Source organism: Echiichthys vipera, assembly GCF_963691815.1.
Source record: "Echiichthys vipera genome assembly, chromosome: 16".
Taxonomy (NCBI): Eukaryota; Metazoa; Chordata; class Actinopteri; order Perciformes; family Trachinidae; genus Echiichthys; species Echiichthys vipera.
This window is the reverse complement of record NC_139841.1, coordinates 8,755,568-8,779,327: the sequence shown is the minus strand read 5'-3', so window position 1 is coordinate 8,779,327 and position 23,760 is coordinate 8,755,568. Positions and strand designations below refer to the sequence as shown.

Below are 23,760 nucleotides of genomic sequence, written 5' to 3'. Positions count from 1 at the left end.
TATCAGACCACAAATGAGCCATGAATTAAGTAGCTAGCGCATCCTGCGGTCCATTCACTTCGCTCCTGCTGCTAGAAGACTGCTTGGCTTGCAGCTCCGGGGACAGACCTTCAGTTGGCAGCAGTGGCGGCTCAAATTTGGCTAGTGTAGACCCCAGTGCTGGGGTCTGATCCCAGACTCCCTGTTGAATCAGCAAACTTTCAAGCGAAGCAGTCTCCCAGAAGCGGAGTGAGGGAACACAGAGTGCATTTATTTATTTATTTATCATAATACATATTATAATGAATTAGTATTTAAGCGGAATTCCATATCAGTTGGCTCACCTAAATGGAATACCTCATCATTAATGTTATTAATTACACCTGTGCATTTTCTGCTTTGACGTGTCTGTCCTGTAATGATTGGTACAGTAATGGTATGAACATTGTTGACTGCTTTACCATCACACCAACAGACACAGTAATCACCCAAACACTATTATTGTTTGTTTTTCAGACATTTTAATTTCCTTATTGAATCTGGACGTTTCCTACCTTAGTGCCATCACCTCCAGTTGGTCCAGGCAGTCCCATGTCTCCTTTCTCACCCTGAAGACACAAACAACACATCAAGACCTGGAGACACCTTCAATCAAACACCAGCTCAGCACCCCCCCCTCCCCATGTAAAACATTGTTAGGATGCTGTTATTGGCTCATATTCTCACCAAAAACCTTGAATATTTGGCTGATGTGTTGAGTTTGGCACCTACATTTTTCTAATGAATTCATCTTATTGTATGCTATCTTCCTTTTCTCATTAAGCATTTTGTTTTATTTCTCATTTTTTTCTTTAATTTGTTTTTTCAAATGTAATCTTTTTTCTTGGAGGGGGGTATATCTGTGTGTGTACATACATCTTTGTTCATATTTGAGTTTCCCGAGTGTATATTACTCTGTGCTTATGAAATTTAAAACAAAGGATGGACTAAAAATAAAAAATGCATTTTCTCACTGTGTTTTCTCTATAAGAACCAACATATAAATACTACTTCATTAAAAATCTTGACTATTCACATCAAATGTTTTTTTGTTGTTGTCTTGACAGAGAAAAGTTACACTGTTCCTACATTTGAAACTAATGAGAAACTTTCAGAGGCACATGAATGAATTATTTTTACCTTTAAATATTGGAACAAAAACAATATGAAGCCAGCCTTGGTCACAAAAACTGAATCCAATTAGCTCCAGTTTGGTTTGATCCTGAAAGTAAAGCTTTCACTGAGTCTGTGTCAGACTTATTGATTCTTTTTTACCTCTTTCCCCTTTCCACCTTGACCCCCCAGCTCGCCACGTAAGCCTGGGATTCCCTTGGTGACAAAAATAAAAGAAATATATCAAGTGGATATCAATTTGTTGCCTAATTAAATGCACTTTAAATGTGAGATGCATTCATTTATTGATCTCTTCTCTCTAATGAGGGACAGATAGCTGAACAGACAGTTTCAGAGCTAATGTTAAATAGATGTTAAGTGAACAACTGAATTGACTTACAATGAGCCCTGGCCACCCAGGAAGGCCAACCAGTCCTGTGTCTCCCTTTTGACCCTGAATGACAGAACACAACTGACTGTTACACATACATCATGACTAAAGCAGACGTGCACAAAGCCAGTGGCTCTGTTTCCATATTTCCCACCTTAGGTCCTCTGTCTCCCCTGACTCCTCTGACTCCGGCCTTCCCCCGTTTCCCCTGTGGAAAGTTTGCAATATTTTTTTCATGAGGCAACAGAAAGCAAGAGGAGACATGCACGGAACAACCTCATGTTTTATGTATGGAGTTGTACATGCAGTGGGTGTCAGAGTGTCTGATTCTGTCAGTTTCCCCATTAATCCCATGTGTACATTATAATATCTATATTAAAGGGATAGTTTGTGGTGTTTTGTGAGGTACTTATTAATAGTCAGTGTATTGCTTACAGTAGATGACTGTAGAGTACTGACAGACAACCTGCTGTTAACGGAGAAGAACATTTGCAGAGGGAGGCTGTACGGCTGAGAGACAGAGTGGAGAAACTTCTATGGAAACTGGAGGAAAGTGCTATCTGACAGCATGGTATATAATTCCATGTTCTAAATATAGCGTTTATTTAAACTGTAATGGATTTTGTGTTAGGTGCTGCCCCCATCTTCGCAGTACGTTGCTTAGCTTTTGTGTCGGTGTTCCTGTCCACTTCTCCAAACTGGCTGCATTATCTACTGTCGTAAATAGACTAACTATGGATAAGTATCTCTTACAACCCAACTTCAAAAAAGCCCAACAATCCTTTTAAAATTCCTTTTTTCAAAACTACACAAAGGTTCTTTATTCACAAACTCATGTAAAGTATTTAGAACTGCGTTTCAGTTCTTACCCTCCTTCCAACATGACCTGTCTTTCCCGGGGAGCCATTCTTGCCATCATCTCCCTGCAGAAGAAAAAGCACAACTTGATGAGTGAAAAAGCTCATCAGCACAAACTTCCAACTGGGAAGATAGACATTTAGAAGCTGTAGTGTTGTTTTTATATTGCAACTTTTAACATGAGCTGCCTGCACTGGTTAATAGAACACAAAATTAGAAACATTCTCTTCTTAAAATAAATGAAAAAAAGGATCTACTCAGTACACTATGTATAGCATGTGCGTGATAGAATAACTAAATGCAAAAACAGTTGGAGCTATTTAGAGGCAGCCAGGCTAGCTGTTTCCTTTTCATCCCGGTCTGTGTGCTAAGCTACTGTAAGCTAACTGACTGCTGGCTGTAGATTCATATTCAATGGACAGATGTGAGAGTGGTATTGACTTTACCATCTCATCTCACAAGAGAGCAAATGAGTGTATTTTCCCAAAGTACTGAACAATTTCATGTTGTTTCCATGGAAACATGTTTCAATGATTTTGTGAATTTAGGTAAATTACTGTATCTTGAAATGAAGCAGAATAAACTCCAAAATGGAAAGAATGATTTTTACTATGATTCCCTGAACTTAAGATGTTTTGGAAAAGAAGAATGTTTAAAAGATGTCAAATTATAATTAAGATGTCCAGTTACACTGAAATATGGAGAGATTCTTACCGTCTCCCCTAATGTGCCCTGGTTCGCCTCAGGTCCTGCTCCTCCTTGCACACCCTGCAAAGCAGTGATAGTTTATTTTTGCTGTTAGGAAAACTTTCAGATAAACAAAACACACACATTCACTCCCGCGTGCACTCTCTCTCTCCCTCACTCTCACACAGACACACACTTCTGAATAATTCATCACTACCAAACAAATGGTAAACAGCTGCTGAAGGTTAAATATGATTTCATCATCCACACACTTACAGGAGCCCCTGTGGGACCCGGGGGACCCTGGAGTCCCATCTCCCCAGGAGGCCCCTGAGAAAGAAACAGGAAGAGGGACAAATAAGAGTTAGAAAAAAACAAACAAAAAAATCATCAGTGATGGTAGTTGGTTAATCGGTCGAAGTCTTGGTGTTTTTCTGTGTAGTTTTCACCTCAAACCCTGGCAGAGCTGGAGGACCATGGATTCCTGGCAGACCGTCCTCACCCTGCACAGGTCATTCATATTACTGAGGTATTTTTATGGATATTTGCACACATTAAACATATCTATTTTTTCCATTAGAATGTATTCATCAAGAAGATGTAGCACAATGCAAACATGTTCTTTGCTTTTATCAATTCCATACAGAATGAAAACCGCCCTAACCTGTTCCCCGGGTGGACCTGGAGCTCCCGGCTCTCCCTTCAGTCCGTGTGGCCCTGCTTCCCCTTCAGCTCCCTGGTCTCCTTGAGGTCCAACTTGTCCTACTGCACCCTGTCATGCAGACATCACAAAAAATTGCAACACAATCACCATGACGTTTTCTTCATTTAAGCTTAAAATCTGAATTTAAAAATAAATTCAAATCATCTTTTAGGGGCAGAAGCTTGCTTCAACTGCAAATACATTTCTTTCAGTTTCATGTAAAATAGTGCAGGCCATCAGATATCAAACACTGCACACTTCCTCAGCTGTTGGTTTTCTGTTAACATGTTAATATTAGCAAAAATAGACACATTTTATTCATCTTTTTCTTCTGGTGGATTTCCCTTCACCTCTTGGTAATTAATTTTAATGTGATACAGGACAGGAGTCTACAGCTACAGCTCTGTATTCAAGCTTGGAGCTAAATGCTAACATCAACATGTAATTACTCACCATGTTTTCCCCCGTTAGATAGACATGATGCACTGTCTTGTGTATATTATGTTGCTGAGACTATTTTTTGTTCATTATTAGGTTTCACGTTCCTCAGGTGAAAGTAGTGTGTATTTGCTGTGTTTTACTGTGGTGTAGCCTTATCCTTCACTTAATTCCGGACATCACCCGCTACTCTGGATGCTACCGGGCCTCCCAGCTGTGTTGATGCCCCTCGCTAAGTCACCGCCAGAGCAAGGCTCTAGTTTGTATGGAGCAGTCTGCATTAAATTAAGATTAGAGTTTCTTTTAGCTGTCCAGCTATGGTAAGACAATGGGGGGTGATGCAATTCGGGAGTGTGTTTGATTGTTTTAGGATCCAGCACTACCCACTACTTGTCCCCTTTGTTCCACATCTCACCTGAATTCATTTCTTTCTTATTTAGTGTTAAACAGTTGAGCAGAAATCTTCTAATTCTTTAAACCTACTTTGGTCGGGGACATAAACAATGAACGTATGTGCATGCCTGACAATCTCAGCGATATGTTTGTAACATGACGGCTTCAGATGCATGAAGATGAAGAGACTAGCTGATGCAGTTCAAGATAAATGAGTCATTAATACTCATTCAGTAGTAATGCTAACCATTAAAACTTAAATACCACTGTAATTAGCTACATTTTCCCTCTAAATCACTTTAAAGTAGAGTCCTGCCATTGACACTTCATTTACTGATGCTTGCTGTAACAGAACAAATGGGAAATCATGTTTTCAAAAATGCTGCCTCCATTAGGAGCACTGTTGGAAGAGAACAGGGTACCAGGGTACCAATCTGCACAACAAGAGACCACACTCACAGACAGGATGTTATTAGCTTCAGACAAATGTAGACTGTAAGAAAAACAATTGTACAACAGATTGAAGATTTGTGTGAACATTTGCAAGAAAAACAAATCAAATAAAGTGAACAACTTTGTGATACTGGAGGATACTTACAGATGATCCCAGCCCTCCTGTGTCTCCTCTGACGCCACGAGCACCAGTCATTCCCTACATACATGAGAGCAGATGGATGTTTTACTCAGCTGTACTTTACACTATGATGTGCCAAGTGTGATTTTGAATCAGAGAATACCTGAAGGCCTCCTGACCCTGGGGGTCCAGTAATTCCTGAAGGCCCAGACTCGCCCTGAACAGATTAAGGGAAATCTTTAAACACCATTCCTTTGACATCTACTTGAGTTCAACTGAGCTGATCATTGCAGAGCACTGCAGATGATGCGTGACTTCTATTGACATGCAAATTCCAATACAAGTCATTCTAAATTTATACAAATCATACAACACTGTGGGCGTAGTGCATTTTAGCCGCTTGTTACTGAGGGAAAAGAATATTACCTTCTGGCCCTGAGGTCCATCTGGCCCGGGGAGTCCCCGAGAGCCTGTGATACCCTAAAATTAGTACAAACACACCGAAGAAAAACTAGAGACATTGACATCAGTTCGAACGTGTGTGAAGACAGGAAAACATAACAAATCTGTCAGATTGATCAGTGACTGTCAACCGCTGCTGTGAAGATGTTCAATAAAGGTTCATTTAAAGGCCTCTCTGACAGCATCAATACATCCTGTAAACAAACTCACCTGTAGCCCTGCCAGACCTGCAGGCCCCAGTCCACCCATCAGACCCGGTTCACCCTGAGAGAAGATGAACATGACATCAGGAACAGTATCGACACATCAGACTGATCAGTTCTATTCCATTCATGAAGGGTCATTAACTGTGCTGAGTGGAAAAAAACAGAAATCTTCACTTTTCCTTTAAATGTAAATGCACTCTTTATCACTAATATGTTTTCATCCTAAAACTGCAAATGTTGGCAGTATTCTGTGTCATTAAAATGTAAAGAAATACAGCCAATTGTCCCAAAACTGTTCAGTAGTAGAAATGTGCTCACCATTAATCCGTTGTGGCCCTTCTCCCCCTTTGGGCCCCTTTCGCCATTTTCTCCAAGGTCTCCCCAAGAACCCTCTCGACCTGACACACCTGGAGATCCCAGCTCACCCTGCAGACAACAACCACAGTCTGATCAGAAAGTGCTGTGGCTCACTGGTAGAGTGGGTCGTCTCTCTGTGCTGCGCTGTGATGGTATGTAGATGTCCACTGCCATCAGTGTGAATGTCTGTGTGAATGGGTGAATGTGACAAGTAGTGTGAAAGCACCTTGAGTAGTCAGAAGACCATTTACCATTTCGATTCAAACAAACACAATCCTCCTCCTCATCAGCGATGTGAACAGAAACAACTTTAAACCAGTTTTGACAAACTGAAGGAAAGTAGTAAATGTACCTTCTCCCCTTTGGCTCCAGGATCTCCAACTCCACCAGGATGCCCAACATCACCCTGCAGGGAAGGAAGGAGCAGGATTCTTCAGTTGAGTAAGAGTCATACAGCCCAACACCAACATTTCAAATTTTATTTGGTGGGAGTGTTCTCTGGGCTTGCCTTAGCACAAATCTGAAGACATCCTCAAAATCATTCCAACCATCTTGCTGGAACATTTTTTCATCATAGTATATGTAGTCTTTGGGCACCTGCTGAGACTACCGTTTTTTAAAATATATTATATTGTTATCCCATATGCCCAAAGACTAAATATAATATATGAGATGAGAATTTCTGGATTTTAGAAACTACAAGGAGGATAATCAAGTATGTGGCATCTATGAACTCACAAGTTCAGTATCAAAGATATGCATTCACATGTAGAATAAAAATACCCTTATTTTTTGGTTGGGGAACAAACATTTCTTCGAGTTGTTGAAGGTATCACAGAAATTCAAAGATATGCCAGGTCTCTGCTCATCTTACTGTTAATTAACATTTGAAAAGCCTCATAGGTATCTGAGTAAATCAGCACCATCATCGCATCATCAGGAAAATCTCATTTCAAGGTTTACGTAACACTGATGGTTACTGACCGCTTTACAAACCACCTACAGACATATTTTATGGAGCACCTGAAATACACTTGGACATTTCAGGCTGATAATAATCTGAAAAGCTAACAAGAAATGAAAAACCACAAGCAGCACATCTGCTCTTCAAAACACACTTTGGACTGTTTTTGTAAAAGTTAACAGGCTGGAGTTAATGGTGATGTGATGAGGTCCTTAAATTCTTCACTGAATTGGAAAATGTCCTCCTGTGGAGCTGCTCTGTCATTTATGACACAGCAGTTGAGCATGTGTGAGAACAGCTGTAATCATTTCAAGTGAACATCATCTTTGTGTAAACAGCATTTAAAGCACCTACCTCTTTACCTGCTGGTCCAGATGGTCCAATTAAGCCTTTTAAGCCTTCAAGTCCTCTCTCTCCTGGGGGCCCAGGAGTGCCAAGTCTCCCATCAGACCCTTGGTCCCCCTGTCAAAGAGAGAAGACTGAAAATCAGATACAGTTGTTTACTGCAGGCATTTAAATGCAAGTTGGATGTCAATGGGTTAGCTCCCTCAAAGCTGCAGCTAGATAGTGTTCCACAACATAAAGTAAAGTCAACGTGGCCTCAAGTTGTCAAAAACAGACCTACTTAAAGTGATTTCTCAAGCTGTGTGTGTCACGAACAATCAATGACAAAAAGAATCAGGAATGATGCTGCTGTGATCACTGACCTGGTCTCCTTTTTGTCCAGGTGGGCCTTCATTTCCTGTTTGGCCAGGAAGACCCTGATGAGACAAAAGTCAAAACAGCATTTAATTGACGATAAAATATCTTCTGCTGTCCTCAAGCACAACTAATGATGAACACACTGGTGATTGATCCGAAAAGCCTCTTGTTAAAATGTTGTTGATTTCCTTTTAACTGTGTAAAAATGATGACTTATCTACTCTCTTTTCTCTGATTCAATCTATTTCATCAACTGTTTTATTCTCAAAATACACCAGGAGTATCAGATGTTATGTCACCTTCATGCACCTGGTGGCTTTTTGCCTGTAAATCCAGTTTTTTATTTTGTTGAAATGGAATCTCAAAGTCCTCTTGTGCACAGAGCAGCAACTAATCCACTATTGGAGGTAAGTAGACAGAAAACAAATACTCTGCACAGAGAACTTACTGACAGGTGCACAGTCTGAGGACAGACATCGACAGTATGAAACAATATGCATTTTTAGTAACATGAAGGATATAGCAATGTAGTGGCGCATACATGTTACGCCTGTATGTTAAACCGTTTTTTTTCTTTTCTTTCAATTTTCAGTTCTGACCGAGACAGCAGCAGCAGCTGAGCTTGTTGCAGCTCTAAACATCTTCAATCCTACGGATTACAGTATGTGGCTTATTCTGCTGGAATATTGCACAGCATTCGTGCCCCATTTTTCAGTAGTTTTAAATCATGTACAGGTCGTGTAAAAAAAAGGTCATTGTTCCAAACATCAGGCTAAAAATGTTCAACAACAATGATGCTCATGTTGATGAGATTACTGTAGTTGGGAAATCACATGTGTATGGCCGCACTATAACATGTGCGGTAACTGGTAAAAGTCGTAATCTTCTAGTTCTGCACTGTCTGGTATAATGTGTGTATATAATGTTGTATTTGATAGCATTTTTCTTTAAGGCTCTTTAAAAAGTTTACTATTGCTTTACTATGTTAACAATAAAGGGAGTGCCAGAAAAAGTAGGACAGGTGAAGGGAATTTAAATATGAAATTAGATGTATGAAAACAAACTATTTCTTTACTAATTCTTTACTTACTACAAAACAAAACTAACCTGTTGTCCATCTTGTCCTGTGGGGCCAGAATCACCAGGCAAGCCAGGTAAACCCTGGAGGTTAAAGTATCGGTGTCAGCATCAGTAACTGAACATAGAGGAAGGTTACGCAGACAACAATCTGACATTAAAACACTCATATGACCTGATTTACTGTAGTTTACCTTGTGTCCTCCTTCCCCTGCTACTCCTAATGACCCGTCAGCCCCCTGTGGGCCCTGCGGACATCCAACAAACATTAAGTCAAATAACTTGTACAAATGATGTTGTGACAGGTCAATACAGTGTCCAGACACTTGTATGCAAATAAAAAACATTGATGGATTTGCATCTCTCCAGACTATACAGAGTCTGGAATATATAAGTGAAAGCAGCAGTTGATGGTAGGTACCCACTCACTGGGATTCCTGCTTGCCCCTGTGGCCCCTGAGGTCCTGGGGGCCCTTGGCTTCCCCTGGGCCCAGGTTTTCCAACTGCCCCATCACTACCTGGGAGTCCTGGAGGGCCCTAAAATAGAGATCAATTTTGATTTATTTTGTCAAATGACAAAATAATACAATGCAAACTGGTGTTGCTTCAATGTGTCATTGACATGAACAGTTTATCAATAACATTCAGTCAATTTAAAGAGGCAGCTGATGGATGTATTATGAGATGTATGTCGGCACACAATGAACACAGCCAGATGCACAAACCAGTTAATGTGTTTTTATGAATCAGTGGTCCACATCAACAAGGGTCAGAGAATGACTCAGACATTTTCCAGATATTATAATGATTGGTTCATGGGTTATACATTATCATTATCAGCATCAGTGATAACTTATCACTTAAACCACGCTTTTCATTCATTTAAGGTACAGTGGGCTTTGCCTTTTTTAATATTGCAGCGTTCCTGATCAAAATGACCTCCAAGCATGTGAAACGTCAGACTAGCTGAGGGAATATACAGAACCTTGAATTTAACACCTGTTTTGTTCAGAACACAACAGCAGCTGTTGTCAGGCTTGTTGACAGCACCAGTCCAAATGCCTGTAATGTTTCACACTGAATGTGAACTTTGCTGTTGGACAAACCTTTATTTCTCTGGACATCAACTCTTTCATTAAGAGTCAAATAACCCAACCAAAGCCAAAAAACCCAGCTTGTCCAATTAAAATGCCACTGAAATGTAAACACAATAGAGTGCCGCAGGAATGAGTCCTATTAATGAGTTCATTAGCATTTTTGTACCTCCGGTTCCCTCATCTCAAAGTCAGTGTTTTTTTTAATGAGCTTTTGGTTAGATCCCTTGTTGTTAACACAAGCTTAATAGAGTTTAATGTTGTGTTCTCCAACATAAAATATGTCAGTAAATACTCCACTTGTGAACTTTGAAGCTTGTAGACGTGTCTTAGAAAGGCGGTTGCTAACATGTGGCTAAATGGGGCTACAGAGGTTGTTTGGGAGATTAAATATCATCATGATGAATCAGTCAGCCTTTAGAGGTGGTGAAGTTACAGTCATACAACTGTGGCATAGTCAGTTTATACAGCAGCAGGTGTTTTTTTTTTTGGCTTCTGTCGATTGAATTAAAAAATCATAAAAGTGCTGTTCATTTTATCTTGCTGAACAAAACTTGTGTTCGCCACTGAGCTTATTGTCTGCAGTTATACAATATCCAGTGGAGAAATCCCATTGGGAGAACCAGGGTGATGCAAACTTCCACTTGGCCTTCAAAAATCCTTGCAGCACTCAATGATGTGCCATTATGAAAATACAGTCCTCTGAACTGCTCGTCTGCACTATGAATTATAACTTACTGGTGGACCCTGTATCCCTTTGGATCCTTCATCTCCAGGCCGACCCTGTGAGAAACAACAAAAGTTCAAATTAAATTACTGGGTGATTAGAAAACCGAAAATGAAAAGACTTGGTCTGAAGGTTCTGATAGCTTCCAAGTGGATTTATTAGTTCTTCAAGACTGTATCTCAGTATTTAGATACAGTATTTTCCACTCTTAACAGTGTCTGTTTTAATCCTATTTCCAAAGGAGTGCAGATGGCTTCATTTCTGGCAGTCTTAAAAACAGCAGTAAGTAAATTCCCACCATGCCTTAAGAAGCATCCGTGGTTTCAATGTTCACCTTCTTCCTTGCTGTTAGTTTAATGCAAGTATCACTGTTACAGTTCTACAAAACCTTTGATCACCTAATAAGAAGTGACAGTGTCCGTGTGTAGCTAGAGCTAGATTTAAAAGCTCAAAGCTGAGATACTGTTTTCCAAAAGAGTACATTTACAGTAACATATGGAAATAATGTACATGCCATTTTATTAGTCACAGTCAATAGCTCTAAATCTGTAAACCTGTATTGAAGGGTGACATGTTTTGGCTTTCTTTGAGCAATATTAGAAAGAGAAGGAACAGTACTAGCTTGTGTGTATGTCCTTAGGGACAATAATTGATACTGTGCGATCCTGAGTCGTAATAAAATGATTAAGACCACTGGTAATAAGTCTATCAACAACATGTGGGAGAAGCAAACATATAAAGTTCTCTTTTTATAGGGCACAAACTCTCCTATCAAAAGTTTCTCTCACCTGAGGTCCCCGGGGTCCCTTGTCTCCAAATGAACCTGGCAGACCCTGACAAACAAAAACAGAGCAGAACATGCTAATAGCTAACACTGTCTGAGCACCACAAGAGGAAATGATATTTTTTGTGTAAACTAGAAAATTATTTTTATACACGTCTCTGAACATTAAAAAAAAGGCTTCTGTTGTTGGGCCAGGAACAAAATTATGCTTAATTTACAATAAAAGGAAAAGAAAATTGTGATCCAATAAACGTGGCAAAAAGCGTAATTGTGATGTTACTTAACTATAATGCTTCCCTAGATAGATCCCACATGTCATCATAGTTGTCCTGCACATCCCTTCCTCTGCCTGCAGCAACCTACACACCGCCATCTCCAAACTCCAGACTCAACACCCCAGTGCCCTCATCATCATGTCGGAAGACTTTAACCATGTCACTTTGGATAGAGTTCTGCTGACCTTACAACAGTATGTGAGCTGTCATACTAGAGAGGAGAGGACTCTGGACCTGATGTATGCCAACATTAGGGATGCATACATCTCCTCTTCTCTACCACCTTTGGGCAGGTCAGATCATAACCTGGTTTACCTCAAATCCTGCTATGTGCCTCTGGTGAAGAGGAAGCCTATGAGGAGGTGGTCTGAGGAGGCTTATGAGACACTGCAGGGCTGCTTTGAAGTGACTGACTGGTCTGCACTTATATTACTATTGTGAATAGTAATATAGTGTGTGTGTGACATGTTTGACTATGAAAAACAAACTTTCTGCATGCATATTAGGATAGTATTGTTGCTCGCTATGGTGAATGGGATTAAAGCTTTTCTGCCTCCTACACCTCACTTGGACCTCTAACAAAAGTAAGGTTTTTTTTTTAACAAGGGTGAGTGCATTGTCACACCTTTAACAGAAAATCACAGGTTTAAAAATTTCACTTTTTAACAACACTGTTCTCCACAGGTTCTGTCTACCACCCACCACTCTTATTAAATTCCCTTGTATTCCCTCTGTGAATACGTATTGTAATGAAATTTGGAAGTAAAATATCAGCCAAACGCAGAGCCTCACTCAAGTTGTCCATCTGTCCTCTTGACAGGATTATTTTGTACCATGATGAGTGTGTCATTCAATGCATTCAGTGTCACAAAATAATTCAGTTAACCACTTCATTTAACGCTCAAGCCAGTGGCTGATGAATACACCTTGACAGCACTGTGTTACTTTACTCTGTGACGGATCGATGGATTTCATCACAGCAGTGGGCAGCCATGTGGGTGAGCACAAAGTGTGTCCAATGACACAGCAGGGAGGAGTGTAGACAAGAAGTGAACTTCAGAAAAGAGTCACACTTCTATTACTGGAAGTAACTGTTTCCATGCAAGAGGGTCTTTCTTATTTCCAAATTTAACCAACCAAAAAAGGACACTGACTTTATAGGGTCCAGAAACTTTGTTGAGTTTTAAGAAGAAAGTTTGGCCTTTCAGCTTCATATATGACAGAGCAGAGAGAGTCACTTGACAAGGCTAGGGAGAGAATTGTTCTAACTACCAAAATAACAACAAAAGAGATGTTCATCTGTATACTGTAGAGGTCTCTGCGTGTGTGTGTGCCTGCATTTCTATGCTCAGTGTGTGTTTAAGGACATTTAACACATCAACTCTGTCCTGTGTTAGAGGCCTGTTCATTCTTCTGCATTCATTTTTTTTATATTTTTTTGCTGTTTTGTAATGTATTGTCTATTTCCTACTCCACTGCCAAACATTGCACAGGGGAACAGGACTGCAACATGGGGAGAAGACCTTGTCATTGAGGATGTCACCTGGCATTGAACTGCAGGAGACAGGCTGGAAGACAGTGCATGGAGCAATTTATCTGTCCTTTATCACTGTGCCTTTAGATTTGCCCCCGGTGGCCCCAACAAAATCAATCACTGCGACCTGTTGGCCTTCACAAACAGCCGGTCCCTGCACACCAGCTGCACACTTCACTAGCTTACTTTTACTGTATTTACCAAACCCTTCTTGGTGTGACCCCATCACAGCTACTGTCTTAATCAAATCCTAGGAACAATACTCAGTCCTATTCTCATACTGTATACCCCTAATGGTTCCCATGGGAAGCAAGAAAGGACATAAAAAGGAGAAGGAAAAAAAACTTCAGACACTTACTGTAGGTCCTGGCTTCCCAACAGGCCCAGGTAAACCTCGTAAACCTGGCTCACCCTGTGCAGAGGAAAAACAAGAGGTGTTGTTTCTCACCGTTAATGGTGTGTTTTTGCTCAGAAGGAGATTTTAACAGCACAGAAAAAAACTAAAAGTTTTCACTCGCCTACATTGTCAAGAATGTCAGTGAACATGTCTGAATATAAATTTCCTTCTTCTGATTATCGGATAACTTTCCTTCTAAAAACACCTCAGTCATTAGCATACTGGACTTTTCTCACAGAACATGTTTGTAGCTCCCTTCTTGTTCCTTTTATCAATCAAAAAAGCTCACTTTTACAAGGCTTTAACATTGGAGATAAGTGAGAGAGAAAAACACACATTACCCTTTCTCCAATGAAGCCTGGAGGGCCACGCATGCCCACGGTCCCCTGAATACCCTGATGGTAGAAAGAACAACAGGTGTAGGAATTGAGTCTATCATCAGTTAATGTCACAAATGCTCATCCAGCACCACACAACCTAGATAATTGTAGTGATCCATATCTGTGTGCCTGCTTACTTACAATTTGATTGCTAAAAATGTGAACTTTATAGGATCAGTTGTCTTTTTGGGAAGTACACTTGAGCTTCATCAGGTAAACCTTTCAATCCTGGTAACGACCTCCTTTACCCCCAGAACCTGAGACTGGATTCTCTGTGTCATTAATTCTACAAGATGCTGGAAACATTCCTCTGAGATTCTACTTAATGTCGACATGATAGCATCAAACAGTTGCTGCAGATTTGCCGGCTGCATGTTCATGCTGCAAATCTCCCATTCCGCCACTTCCCAAAGGTGCTGGATTGCGATCTGGTGACTGCTGAGGCCATAAAAGTCATTGCTATGTTGGGGGAACAAGCTTAAGATGACATGTGCGTTGATTGTGGCCATAGAGGGACGGACATGGTTAGCAACTTTGATCGAATAGGCTGTGGCATTTAAACCATGCTCAATTAAAGAACCATGTGGTGCTACCATCTGCATGTGGTAGCAGACATAGAGATTCCGCAAGCCAAGCAACATTTTTCTAATCTGCTATTGTCCAATTAAGGTGATCGTGTGCACACTGTGATGTGTGTCATCATGGCAAAATGTGGTGCTGGAGACATCTTCTGTAGCAGGAGCTAACACAGAGGTGGCTTTGAGAACTTTGCCAGGTGTTTATATGTCTGTCTGAGGAAAGGTTTGGTCACTGCAATAGCATAACAACCATGCAAGTTTCAGTGATGAAACTTTACAGAACTAGGGTTACGGTTTTTTTTTCTGTCAGCTCGAACACGTCTGGCCATTCTCCTCTGATCTCTATCTTTAACAAGTCTCACAGGATTGCAGTTCAGTGGATGTTGAGAGTTTACACAGATGGCCAGTCTCTGTGAGTGAAAAATCCCAGGAGATCAGCAGTTTTTTGCCAGCCTGTCTGGCCCCAACAATAATTTTATGGTAAAACCACTTAGATCATATTTCTTTCCCATTCTGTCATTCTGACGTTTGGTCTGAACAACAACTGAACCTCTTGACCACGTCTGCATGCTTTTATTAACTGAGTTGCTGCCACATGATTGAATGATTAGATGTTTGTGGCCACTGAAAGTGTGCTTTATTGCATTTTTGCCAAGAGTTAAATGAGAAGATCATTACCACTCTTGCTGTATATATGAATGTTAAAAATGAAGCTATCGCTAGCAAGCAGGTTGGCATAGCTTTGCATAAAGACTAGAATCAGGGAAACGGCTAACCTGGCTAGTTCCAACATGTAACTCCCAGTGAAACCACAGGTTGTAATTTTTCACATTTAATTTGCAGAGTAGTATGTGTATTTTTTGTTTACTCTTGGACAGATGCTAAGCTAAGCTAAGCTAAGCTAAACTCCCTCCTTGCACTGGCTACATTTCAGCATAGAAACAGAGTCGTATGGATGTTTTGATCTAATTTAATTCAATTCAATTTTATTTATAGTGCCAAATCATAACAAAAGTTATCTCAGGACACTTTACAGAGTAGGTTAAGACCACACTCTATGACTTATTTATGATTTACATAGACACAACAATTCCCCATTGAGTACAGTGGAAACGAAAACCTTCCCTATAACAGACAGGAACGTGGGACAGACCGAGCTCTGTGGAGGACAGACATCTGTCTGCACCGGATGGGGAGGAAGAAAAGGAGAGAGAAAGAGAGAAAGACAAAGACAGAAAGACAGACACACTTCCAGAGATGCAAGCAACCACAAAAGTAACAGTAACTATAGTAATAGCTAAAGTAATGTGAATATGACGTTCATGTTATGGCAGTCAATAGAGCAGAACAGCAAGAAACAGGCCCAGCCAAGGTGACAGAACATCACAATGACAATAACAATTATGGTGGCATACATGAGGTTGAATTAGTAACATGCATTGATGAGACATGAATGATACAGATAGGGAGGATAAAAGGTCAGAGTATCAGGAACAGTATTACTCCCCGGCAGACTAGGCCTATAGCAGCATAATTAAGCATAAAAAGCTACGAGAAATTGAATGCCAATAACAACATAGCTTAGAGTTCATAAGCCCTAGCTGTAAGCTTTATCAGAGAGGAAAGTTTTGAGTTTAATCTTAAATATGGGGATGGTGTCTGCCTCTCGAACAGCAGTCGGTTCCACAGGAGAGGCTCTGTCCGCAAAAAGCGATCTAAAAATTCCATTTGTAGGGTAAAAACTGTTTTCCAATCATTTTAATACATTTGTACTTACTAGAAGGACTCTGGTGCATAAACTTAAATCCATCTACATTTATTCCACAATTCCTTTTTCTGTTTCAGTTACTGGAAGAATTTGAGTTATGTTTATCACCACAGGATATCATCTACTATAAACTCAGTGAATGAGGAAATAAAAATTCATCATGACAATCAATTAAATGATAAGCCTAAATCTACCCTACCCTCACACTGGACCTGTTATTTCTGAATAGCAAACCTCATTTCACAACAACATTATAATTACACGGCAATTTGTTAATTTAAAACAAATGATGAGCTGTTTTGATAAAACTTTAGATACTGTAGCAAGTTCTGCTGCATCAGCTTGTTGGTAAAAAGCTGCTGAATTATTTACATTAGCATCAGTATGTTGTGATAACTGATTAACACGTACAGCTAACAGGTCAGAATGTGTGTATACTGTTCATTTGCTCCGTATTCTGCATAAATCACGTGCATGCTGTGAAAAGGTAGTACAGGTGCATTCCTGGTATGTGCCCTGCTGATGAATCACTTACATACATGCCTACTGGGCCCTGAGGTCCCTCCATGCCTGGCTTCCCTGTGAATCCCTGAGAAAACACACACAAAACACTTATCTACATAACACATAGTGACAAAATACACACATACAACAGATATCTGTGTGTGTTGATGTTATAGAGATCATGAAAGCTCTGTGCTTTTGGACTCACCTTGTCTCCTAGGGGTCCTGGTGATCCTGGAGGTCCTGGTTTCCCTGGCGTTCCCTGTCAGGTAAAAGCACTCTGTCACCAAAGGTTCAAAGTGGCGGTCGGTACCATCTGTCTATGGCGGTCGGTACCATCTGTCTATCTGTTCAGCTGCATCAAACTATTTAACCAAATTCACAGGACAGGATAAAGCAAAACATTTTGGGAAAAATGCTTGTGTGCTGTGTATACAGTAGATGGATGGATCTCTCTTAGTTACTGTCTTCCAAATGACTCTTAAAGATAACAAAGCGTACCAAAGAACCTGGCGGACCATCTGCCCCGCTCTCTCCAGCAATCCCTTGAAAACCCTGGAAAAGTGGCAGAAGTAATCAAACAGTTGCTAAGAAAAGAGAAAATGCCACAAGAAGTGGAAACCTATAGAGTGGGATGAAAGAAAACAGTATGAGAGTTGCAGAGCTGACCGAAAATATGAATGTGGAACTGTCATTTATTTCTAGAAATTAACAAGCGTGCTCTGAGCTGTTAAATTATTAGTTAAAATAAGTTGATTCTGTTGCTTAGTCTGCCATTTAATTGTTTCTCGGCCATTTCATTTCATAAGGCTACGCCCTGAATGTCATAATAGAAAATCTATTGGTGATTAAGAGTTCAATTTAAGACTTTTTAATAAGCTACATTTGTCTTTGTTCATTTGAGCAATTGATAATGTGGTGACTGTTAAATTGGCAATACCACACGTATTACTCAGCAGTTGTAAATCTGTCACTGTACATCCATTCTTAAAAGGGAAATTTTGGTATTTGGTTGCAGTTTGGTAGCCGCAAATGGGCTGTGATGTTATCTTGCAAGGCAATAGCGTCCGTCAATGCACGTCTCCTAAAAGTGCTTGTCAAGTTCTCTTTTCCCAGAACATTGCAATACATTTGAAATGCATTTCATTGTTTAACCATTTAGATTCATTGAAGGAAAATCTTAATGCAACATCATCTAATGATATTTTAGACAATAATGTGTTACCAACTTTGTGGCAACAGTTTGTAGAGTGCCCTTTCCTGTCCTGTCCCTTCCAATGCCCCTGTGCTCAAAGACAGGTCCATAAAGAATAGTTTTCCCATTTTGGTAAACTGGCCTGCACAAAGCCCTGACCTCAACCACAACACCTTTTGGATGAACAAGAACACTTTTTGTGACCCCAGGCCTCATCACCCAACATTTGACCCCACTAATGCTTTTATGGCCGATTGGGAGCAGATCCCTGTAGCCAGGTTCTAACATCTGGTGGAAAATCGTAACAGCAGCAGAGTAATGCAAATGATTTGGAGGGACATGCTCAACGATCACGTATAGGTGTAATGTTAAGATAGCCAAAGAGTGTGGTATACTAGATTTAATATGCACATGTGACACACACACGCACGCACGCACGCACGCACGCACGCACGCACGCACGCACGCACGCACGCACACACACACACACACACACACACACACACACACACACACACACACACACACACACACACACGTTGTGTTAATGTTGTGAACTGAAAACACAGGTCATTCTGAGGCTAACAGTCTTACCATCAGTCCTTTACTGCCAGCACTGCCAGCTGCACCTGAGGGACCCTGAAACAGAGATAGAGAAAATACCAACAATGCAATTTTTCCCAGCAGCAGAGGTTATTCAGAGTGCAAATAGTAAATGTCATCACTTTAAATTAATTTAATTATACAAAAAGATCTCCATCGTCTCGAGCCATTTAATCTCGAAGTTATAGCTGAGAAGATTGATGCCTCTCTTATATCTGCGCATTAAACATGACACTACAGCCACAAGATGATTGGTATAGTTTACTCGTTCTCTCCCGTGCACAATGACCACAATTGATTATAAATTATTGCAAACTGGTAAAGTTAAGCGAAGAAAAACCTCTTGGGTAATATTGTTGAGTCAGAGGTGGCTGGATGCAACGAGTGACTACCAAGGCATAAATACTAGAAGCAGGCTGTGTCCAAAGGTTATATGATCTGCAGGGTATCCATGTGCTGGACTATTTCTTGGCTACCTCAAGACTGCAGCACTGCTGCTGTCTGAAAAATAGGCCACCACACAATCCCTCCTCCACAACCACAATTAGTTTTTTTCAGTTTGGGTTTTGTGCAGATTTAATAAATGAATAACATGTTAATTATTGAGGTTTAGAGGTGGCTCCAATTGCCTTTGGACAGAGCTAGGTGAGCCGTTTCCCTCAGTTTCCAGTCTTTATGCTAAGCTAAGCTAACTGTCTCCTGGCTGAGGCTTCATACTGTATTTGCGGGACAGTGGTATCGATCATCTCGGCTAACCCTTCTGCAAGAATGCAATGAAGTGGATTTCCCAAAATGTCGAATCAATTAAACGTAAACTTTTTTCATTTGTTTCTACACATTTTGTTAAAACCAAGACACTGTCATGATACTTGTGAAACCGCAGTAGATATGTTAAAAAACTGAAACACACCTATATAAGGCTGCAAATAATTATTATTTTCATTATTCATAAATCTGTTGATTATTTTTTATTATGACATGATTAATGTTTTAGTCAAATAAGTTCACAGAGGAATAGGCGTCATTTACTCTGGCAATGCTGGGGACATGCCCCCACCACTTTTTGAAATGGCCAATTTTGTCCCCACCACTTTTAATCAATAATTAAGTATCATTTGTTAAAAACATTATGAAAAATAGCATTTAACAATGATGACGATTGACAATTTATTTATGTGAGGGGCGATGTTGCATTCCTCACTCCCCGACCATGGGAACTGGTTAGCAGCAGTTTGAAAGAAGGACAGAAGACATGTTAAAGTTGGCTTTAAAATGCTAAAGCAAAAACAAAAGGAAAGAAGGACGTGCAACTTTGGAAAGACATATTGAGTAACTCCACTTAAGTATGGATTATAATGTTGGACGACTGTTTCAACAATGTTATGGGGAGACACAACACTAGAACCAGAGAATGTTAGAAAAATGTAATTATTCCTTAAATTACTACAATTAACTTTTCATCAATGCAAATCTATGAATCAATTTATTGTAGATGTAGATGCATGATGAAGATGAAAATTTTTGGAATGTAACCCCTCTGAGAATTAAATACACAGTCAAGTTGTGTGCTCTATTTCAGTAATGGATGAAACACAGTGATGAATACATGAGGCAGAGGTAAAGCATGAACTGTGGAGCTGAACAGCTCACCACAGTTCAAAGACTGCCTCCTGCTGGCTACACCGACAATTACAACATAAGAATCACCTCGACTCAATTTGGGAGTCACTTTTGACAGTTTGAGGGCATTTCCATCCCAGCTGTCTTTCAGTATGTCACTCCTTTAAGCCTGCTCCAGACAGCCAGAAAATCCCATACTGAGACAAGAATTTTTGTTTTTGGAGTGAAGTGTTTGATGATTCGCACTGAGGCGTCTCTTCCCTCTATAGTCATCACCAGTTTTAGCCCTTTACCACCTCCCCAAACTTCAAACAAAAACCTAGATGGGTAATGAGATGTGTGTGTGAAATAATAAGTCCTATAATAATAAATAATAATAATTCATAGAATATTAAATGCATTGGCACTTTGTGGCAGGAAGTAGAGGACACATATAAACAACATTCACAGGTGATGGAATTGAAATATGATAGAGAATGGGAACCTGTGTACCAGGCTTTCCTTCTACTCCCTCTGGTCCTGGTGGCCCTGGCAAACCCTGTGATGGATCAACCAAACACACACACAGAAACACACAAACAAACAAACACACACATGCAAACTATTTATTCTCAAGAGCTCTGTATCCAGTGTACACAATCTAAACAATACTTTTCCATTTTTATCTCTGCAGGTCAGTCTGACAGTTGAGTATCAAGAGAGGTTTAAGGTCGATCTACAACAGAAGCATTCAGCTGCTATATACAGTATAATCATATATGCATACTAGTTTTCTCTCATTGTGACAAAAAGAATCTGCTTAATCATAATAAATAAGTGGATATAAAATCCATGATTAGATGAACATGTGAAAATGAATTTAGATTGCACTACATTAAAGGCATTGTATTAGTAATACCAATATTCAGAACAACCTTGAATGTGTTGATTTCATGTAGAAAACTTTGTTTTTATCGCATGCCTGCACAGTGAGCTCAGAATAAAAAAATGTAGAAAAGTATTTATGCATTAAGGACATAGGGGTCCATGTTTAACAACAGCACAGCTAAAACGTATCCAGTGGTGTGCTCAGTACTTGCCTAAAACCTAATTATTTAAAACGCTTCCACATAAACAGGCTGGGCTTACAGATGCACTACATATCCGTAGCTATGCATACAACTGTTAAACAAGACTTGGATTATACTGCCTGAATTGTGAGGGTTCTAAACCTAATGTTTGTTTATAGTGTTGCTGGCATATATAATTGTTAAACACTTCCCCCTTTTACTTAAATGAATCAGGACTTTTCTTTGTTGTTTGCCACCATGGAGGCATGCAACAAAAAAGTTTTCTTCATAAGTTCAAGGCAGGGAAGGGTGAAGTATTCCTTGAACGAGCTGCATTTTGAACAGATGGCCAAAGTTATATAGAATTCAGGATGAACGACAGTTCTAATCATTTGTGACAGGCTTTGAGTTTACCGATGGACCCGGTTGGCCAGTGTGGCCCCTCTGTCCAGTTCGACCCTGGGGAAAAGTAAAGAGAGAAGGCAGCATCAACACCAAAAAACCTGAGTGGAATACGAAGCAACTTACACAACAGGTACCTAAAGCCAAGCTGTTTGTCAGGAACATCAGCTGTACTGTTGGTACAATACATTGTATGTGTTGATATTTCTATACATCTATTAATTCAAATGTTTTGGACTACCTTGTTCCCTCTAGGTCCTGGTTTGCCGTTACGTCCATCTGGTCCCCTGTTTCCCTTTAAGGATGTTCAGATATCAGCGACAATTAGTGACATTAGTATCAATATTCACTACAAACATTTGTGTTTGTACTTTACTTTGTATGCTGTCCTGTTTTTTATGAATCCATCTATTTTTATATTTTATTTGTTTACAATTAATACTTAATGACATTTTGAATATAAGCAAACATGGAAGAAGGACAGTAAATGACAATATACAACCATGTAACTAAAAGCAGCAGAAAATTAAATTACAGTAAAAAGTAAGTAAATGGAGGCTGCATCATTATTTGGACCAGGTGGCCAAATGCATGGGTGTGTGATTACATTGAAGGGAGCTACGCCCTGGGTTATCTCTTTAAGGACCAACATCTTTCACATTTCAGATAATACCGTTCCATGCTGCCCAGCATAGAAGAATGATGCCCTTTAAAATGCTGCCATGCCAGTTTGTGACTGATGGTGCAGGAGCATTTAAACAGACATCAATGCTCGCGCTCTCGCCCTTACATGTGCAATGATTTCATTCCTTTTACTATGTGCATCTTATTGGTCAAACACGTGTAACCTATGTATTTATTCACTTTGTTCGGCTGATCCTTGATGAAACTGTACTCCTGTACTCCTAAGGCTGGTCCTTAACTTATTCCGATGTATTTATTGTATGTATTGGGTTTTCGGACTGTGCCAGTATGCGAGCTGCGTAGTTCAATTGACCCCGTAGGGATTAATAAAATTATCTTAAGTCTGAGTTAGTTTGTAGAATTTAAAAAAGCAGTCACAGCAAAAATTAAACGGAAATATGAAAGTGGTGCAAAGACAAAGGCTAAAGCCTTGTATATTGTGATGTATGAACAATGTTGCGGTGTAAGGACCTGGAAAAGAAGATTACGTTACTGCACCAAGCAGGTGGGACCATTGAAGCGAGCCACTACAGTGGTGGTGTGTGTGTCTGTGTGTGTGTGTGTGTGTGTGTGTGTGGGGGGGTCTCTCCCAGTCTAAAGCGACGCAAATAAAGTTGAAAATATTTAACTTTTCAGGCAGCATCGCGCCGCAACGTCCAATCAGCATTGAGATTGCCGTAAGCCTCATCAGGCTCAACAAAGCCGCTATTGTTGAAGTCCTTGGGGGAACTGTTCCTATGGCTATAATATAATGGATATAGCTATGAACTGTTGATGGCAGCGACGTGGCTTTAGGTATCTAATCTGCCAGAATCCAAAAGAAGAAGAAGAAGAAAGCCATCAGTGCAAAGTGAAGCTTATCCCAGTCTGATCGACTGGGGACCGAGCAGCACCCTGTATGGCTTCAGAGGTTAAATCACTGATGGTGCAAAACAGATATCGGAGGGGCTTTATATCTGCACTGTACTTCCAGTAAGCCAGAATAATCCCCATAGATGTTAAAATGCCCAACTACTGCACTGGGGGCTAAATTTAACTAAACTCACTCTTTTAATTATGTTTAGGCTATATTAAGGTTCAATTCCAACCTGCTGCCCTTAGCTGCATGTTGCCCCCTCTCTCTCCCCCATTTCCTGTCAATCTCCAGCTGCACAATCAAAGACAAATGGAAAAGAAAAAGCCCCAAAAATATATTAATGCTTTAAGTTCTGCATAATTAAGGG

General features: G+C 40.1%; 1 protein-coding gene across 2 annotated transcripts in view; it reads right to left on the bottom strand.

Annotated features, from left to right (window-relative positions):
• Window positions 1–23,760, bottom strand: part of LOC310958735 (uncharacterized protein) — a gene marked incomplete at its 5' end in the record, with an annotated part of 106,037 nt that overhangs the window by 11,342 nt on the left and 70,935 nt on the right. For both annotated transcript variants that reach the window (XM_083929814.1, XM_083929815.1), the window contains 31 exons: window positions 534–587; window positions 1,294–1,347; window positions 1,532–1,585; window positions 1,677–1,730; window positions 2,392–2,445; window positions 3,095–3,148; window positions 3,344–3,397; window positions 3,517–3,570; window positions 3,732–3,839; window positions 5,200–5,253; window positions 5,339–5,392; window positions 5,602–5,655; window positions 5,848–5,901; window positions 6,162–6,269; window positions 6,553–6,606; window positions 7,519–7,626; window positions 7,872–7,925; window positions 8,974–9,027; window positions 9,138–9,191; window positions 9,373–9,480; window positions 10,776–10,820; window positions 11,553–11,597; window positions 13,716–13,769; window positions 14,096–14,149; window positions 17,016–17,069; window positions 17,193–17,246; window positions 17,486–17,539; window positions 18,774–18,818; window positions 20,887–20,940; window positions 21,866–21,910; window positions 22,095–22,148. In XM_083929814.1, the coding sequence (XP_083785940.1) occupies window positions 534–587; window positions 1,294–1,347; window positions 1,532–1,585; window positions 1,677–1,730; window positions 2,392–2,445; window positions 3,095–3,148; window positions 3,344–3,397; window positions 3,517–3,570; window positions 3,732–3,839; window positions 5,200–5,253; window positions 5,339–5,392; window positions 5,602–5,655; window positions 5,848–5,901; window positions 6,162–6,269; window positions 6,553–6,606; window positions 7,519–7,626; window positions 7,872–7,925; window positions 8,974–9,027; window positions 9,138–9,191; window positions 9,373–9,480; window positions 10,776–10,820; window positions 11,553–11,597; window positions 13,716–13,769; window positions 14,096–14,149; window positions 17,016–17,069; window positions 17,193–17,246; window positions 17,486–17,539; window positions 18,774–18,818; window positions 20,887–20,940; window positions 21,866–21,910; window positions 22,095–22,148 (1,854 nt within the window). The remainder of the gene's footprint in view (window positions 1–533; window positions 588–1,293; window positions 1,348–1,531; window positions 1,586–1,676; window positions 1,731–2,391; window positions 2,446–3,094; window positions 3,149–3,343; window positions 3,398–3,516; window positions 3,571–3,731; window positions 3,840–5,199; window positions 5,254–5,338; window positions 5,393–5,601; window positions 5,656–5,847; window positions 5,902–6,161; window positions 6,270–6,552; window positions 6,607–7,518; window positions 7,627–7,871; window positions 7,926–8,973; window positions 9,028–9,137; window positions 9,192–9,372; window positions 9,481–10,775; window positions 10,821–11,552; window positions 11,598–13,715; window positions 13,770–14,095; window positions 14,150–17,015; window positions 17,070–17,192; window positions 17,247–17,485; window positions 17,540–18,773; window positions 18,819–20,886; window positions 20,941–21,865; window positions 21,911–22,094; window positions 22,149–23,760) is intronic.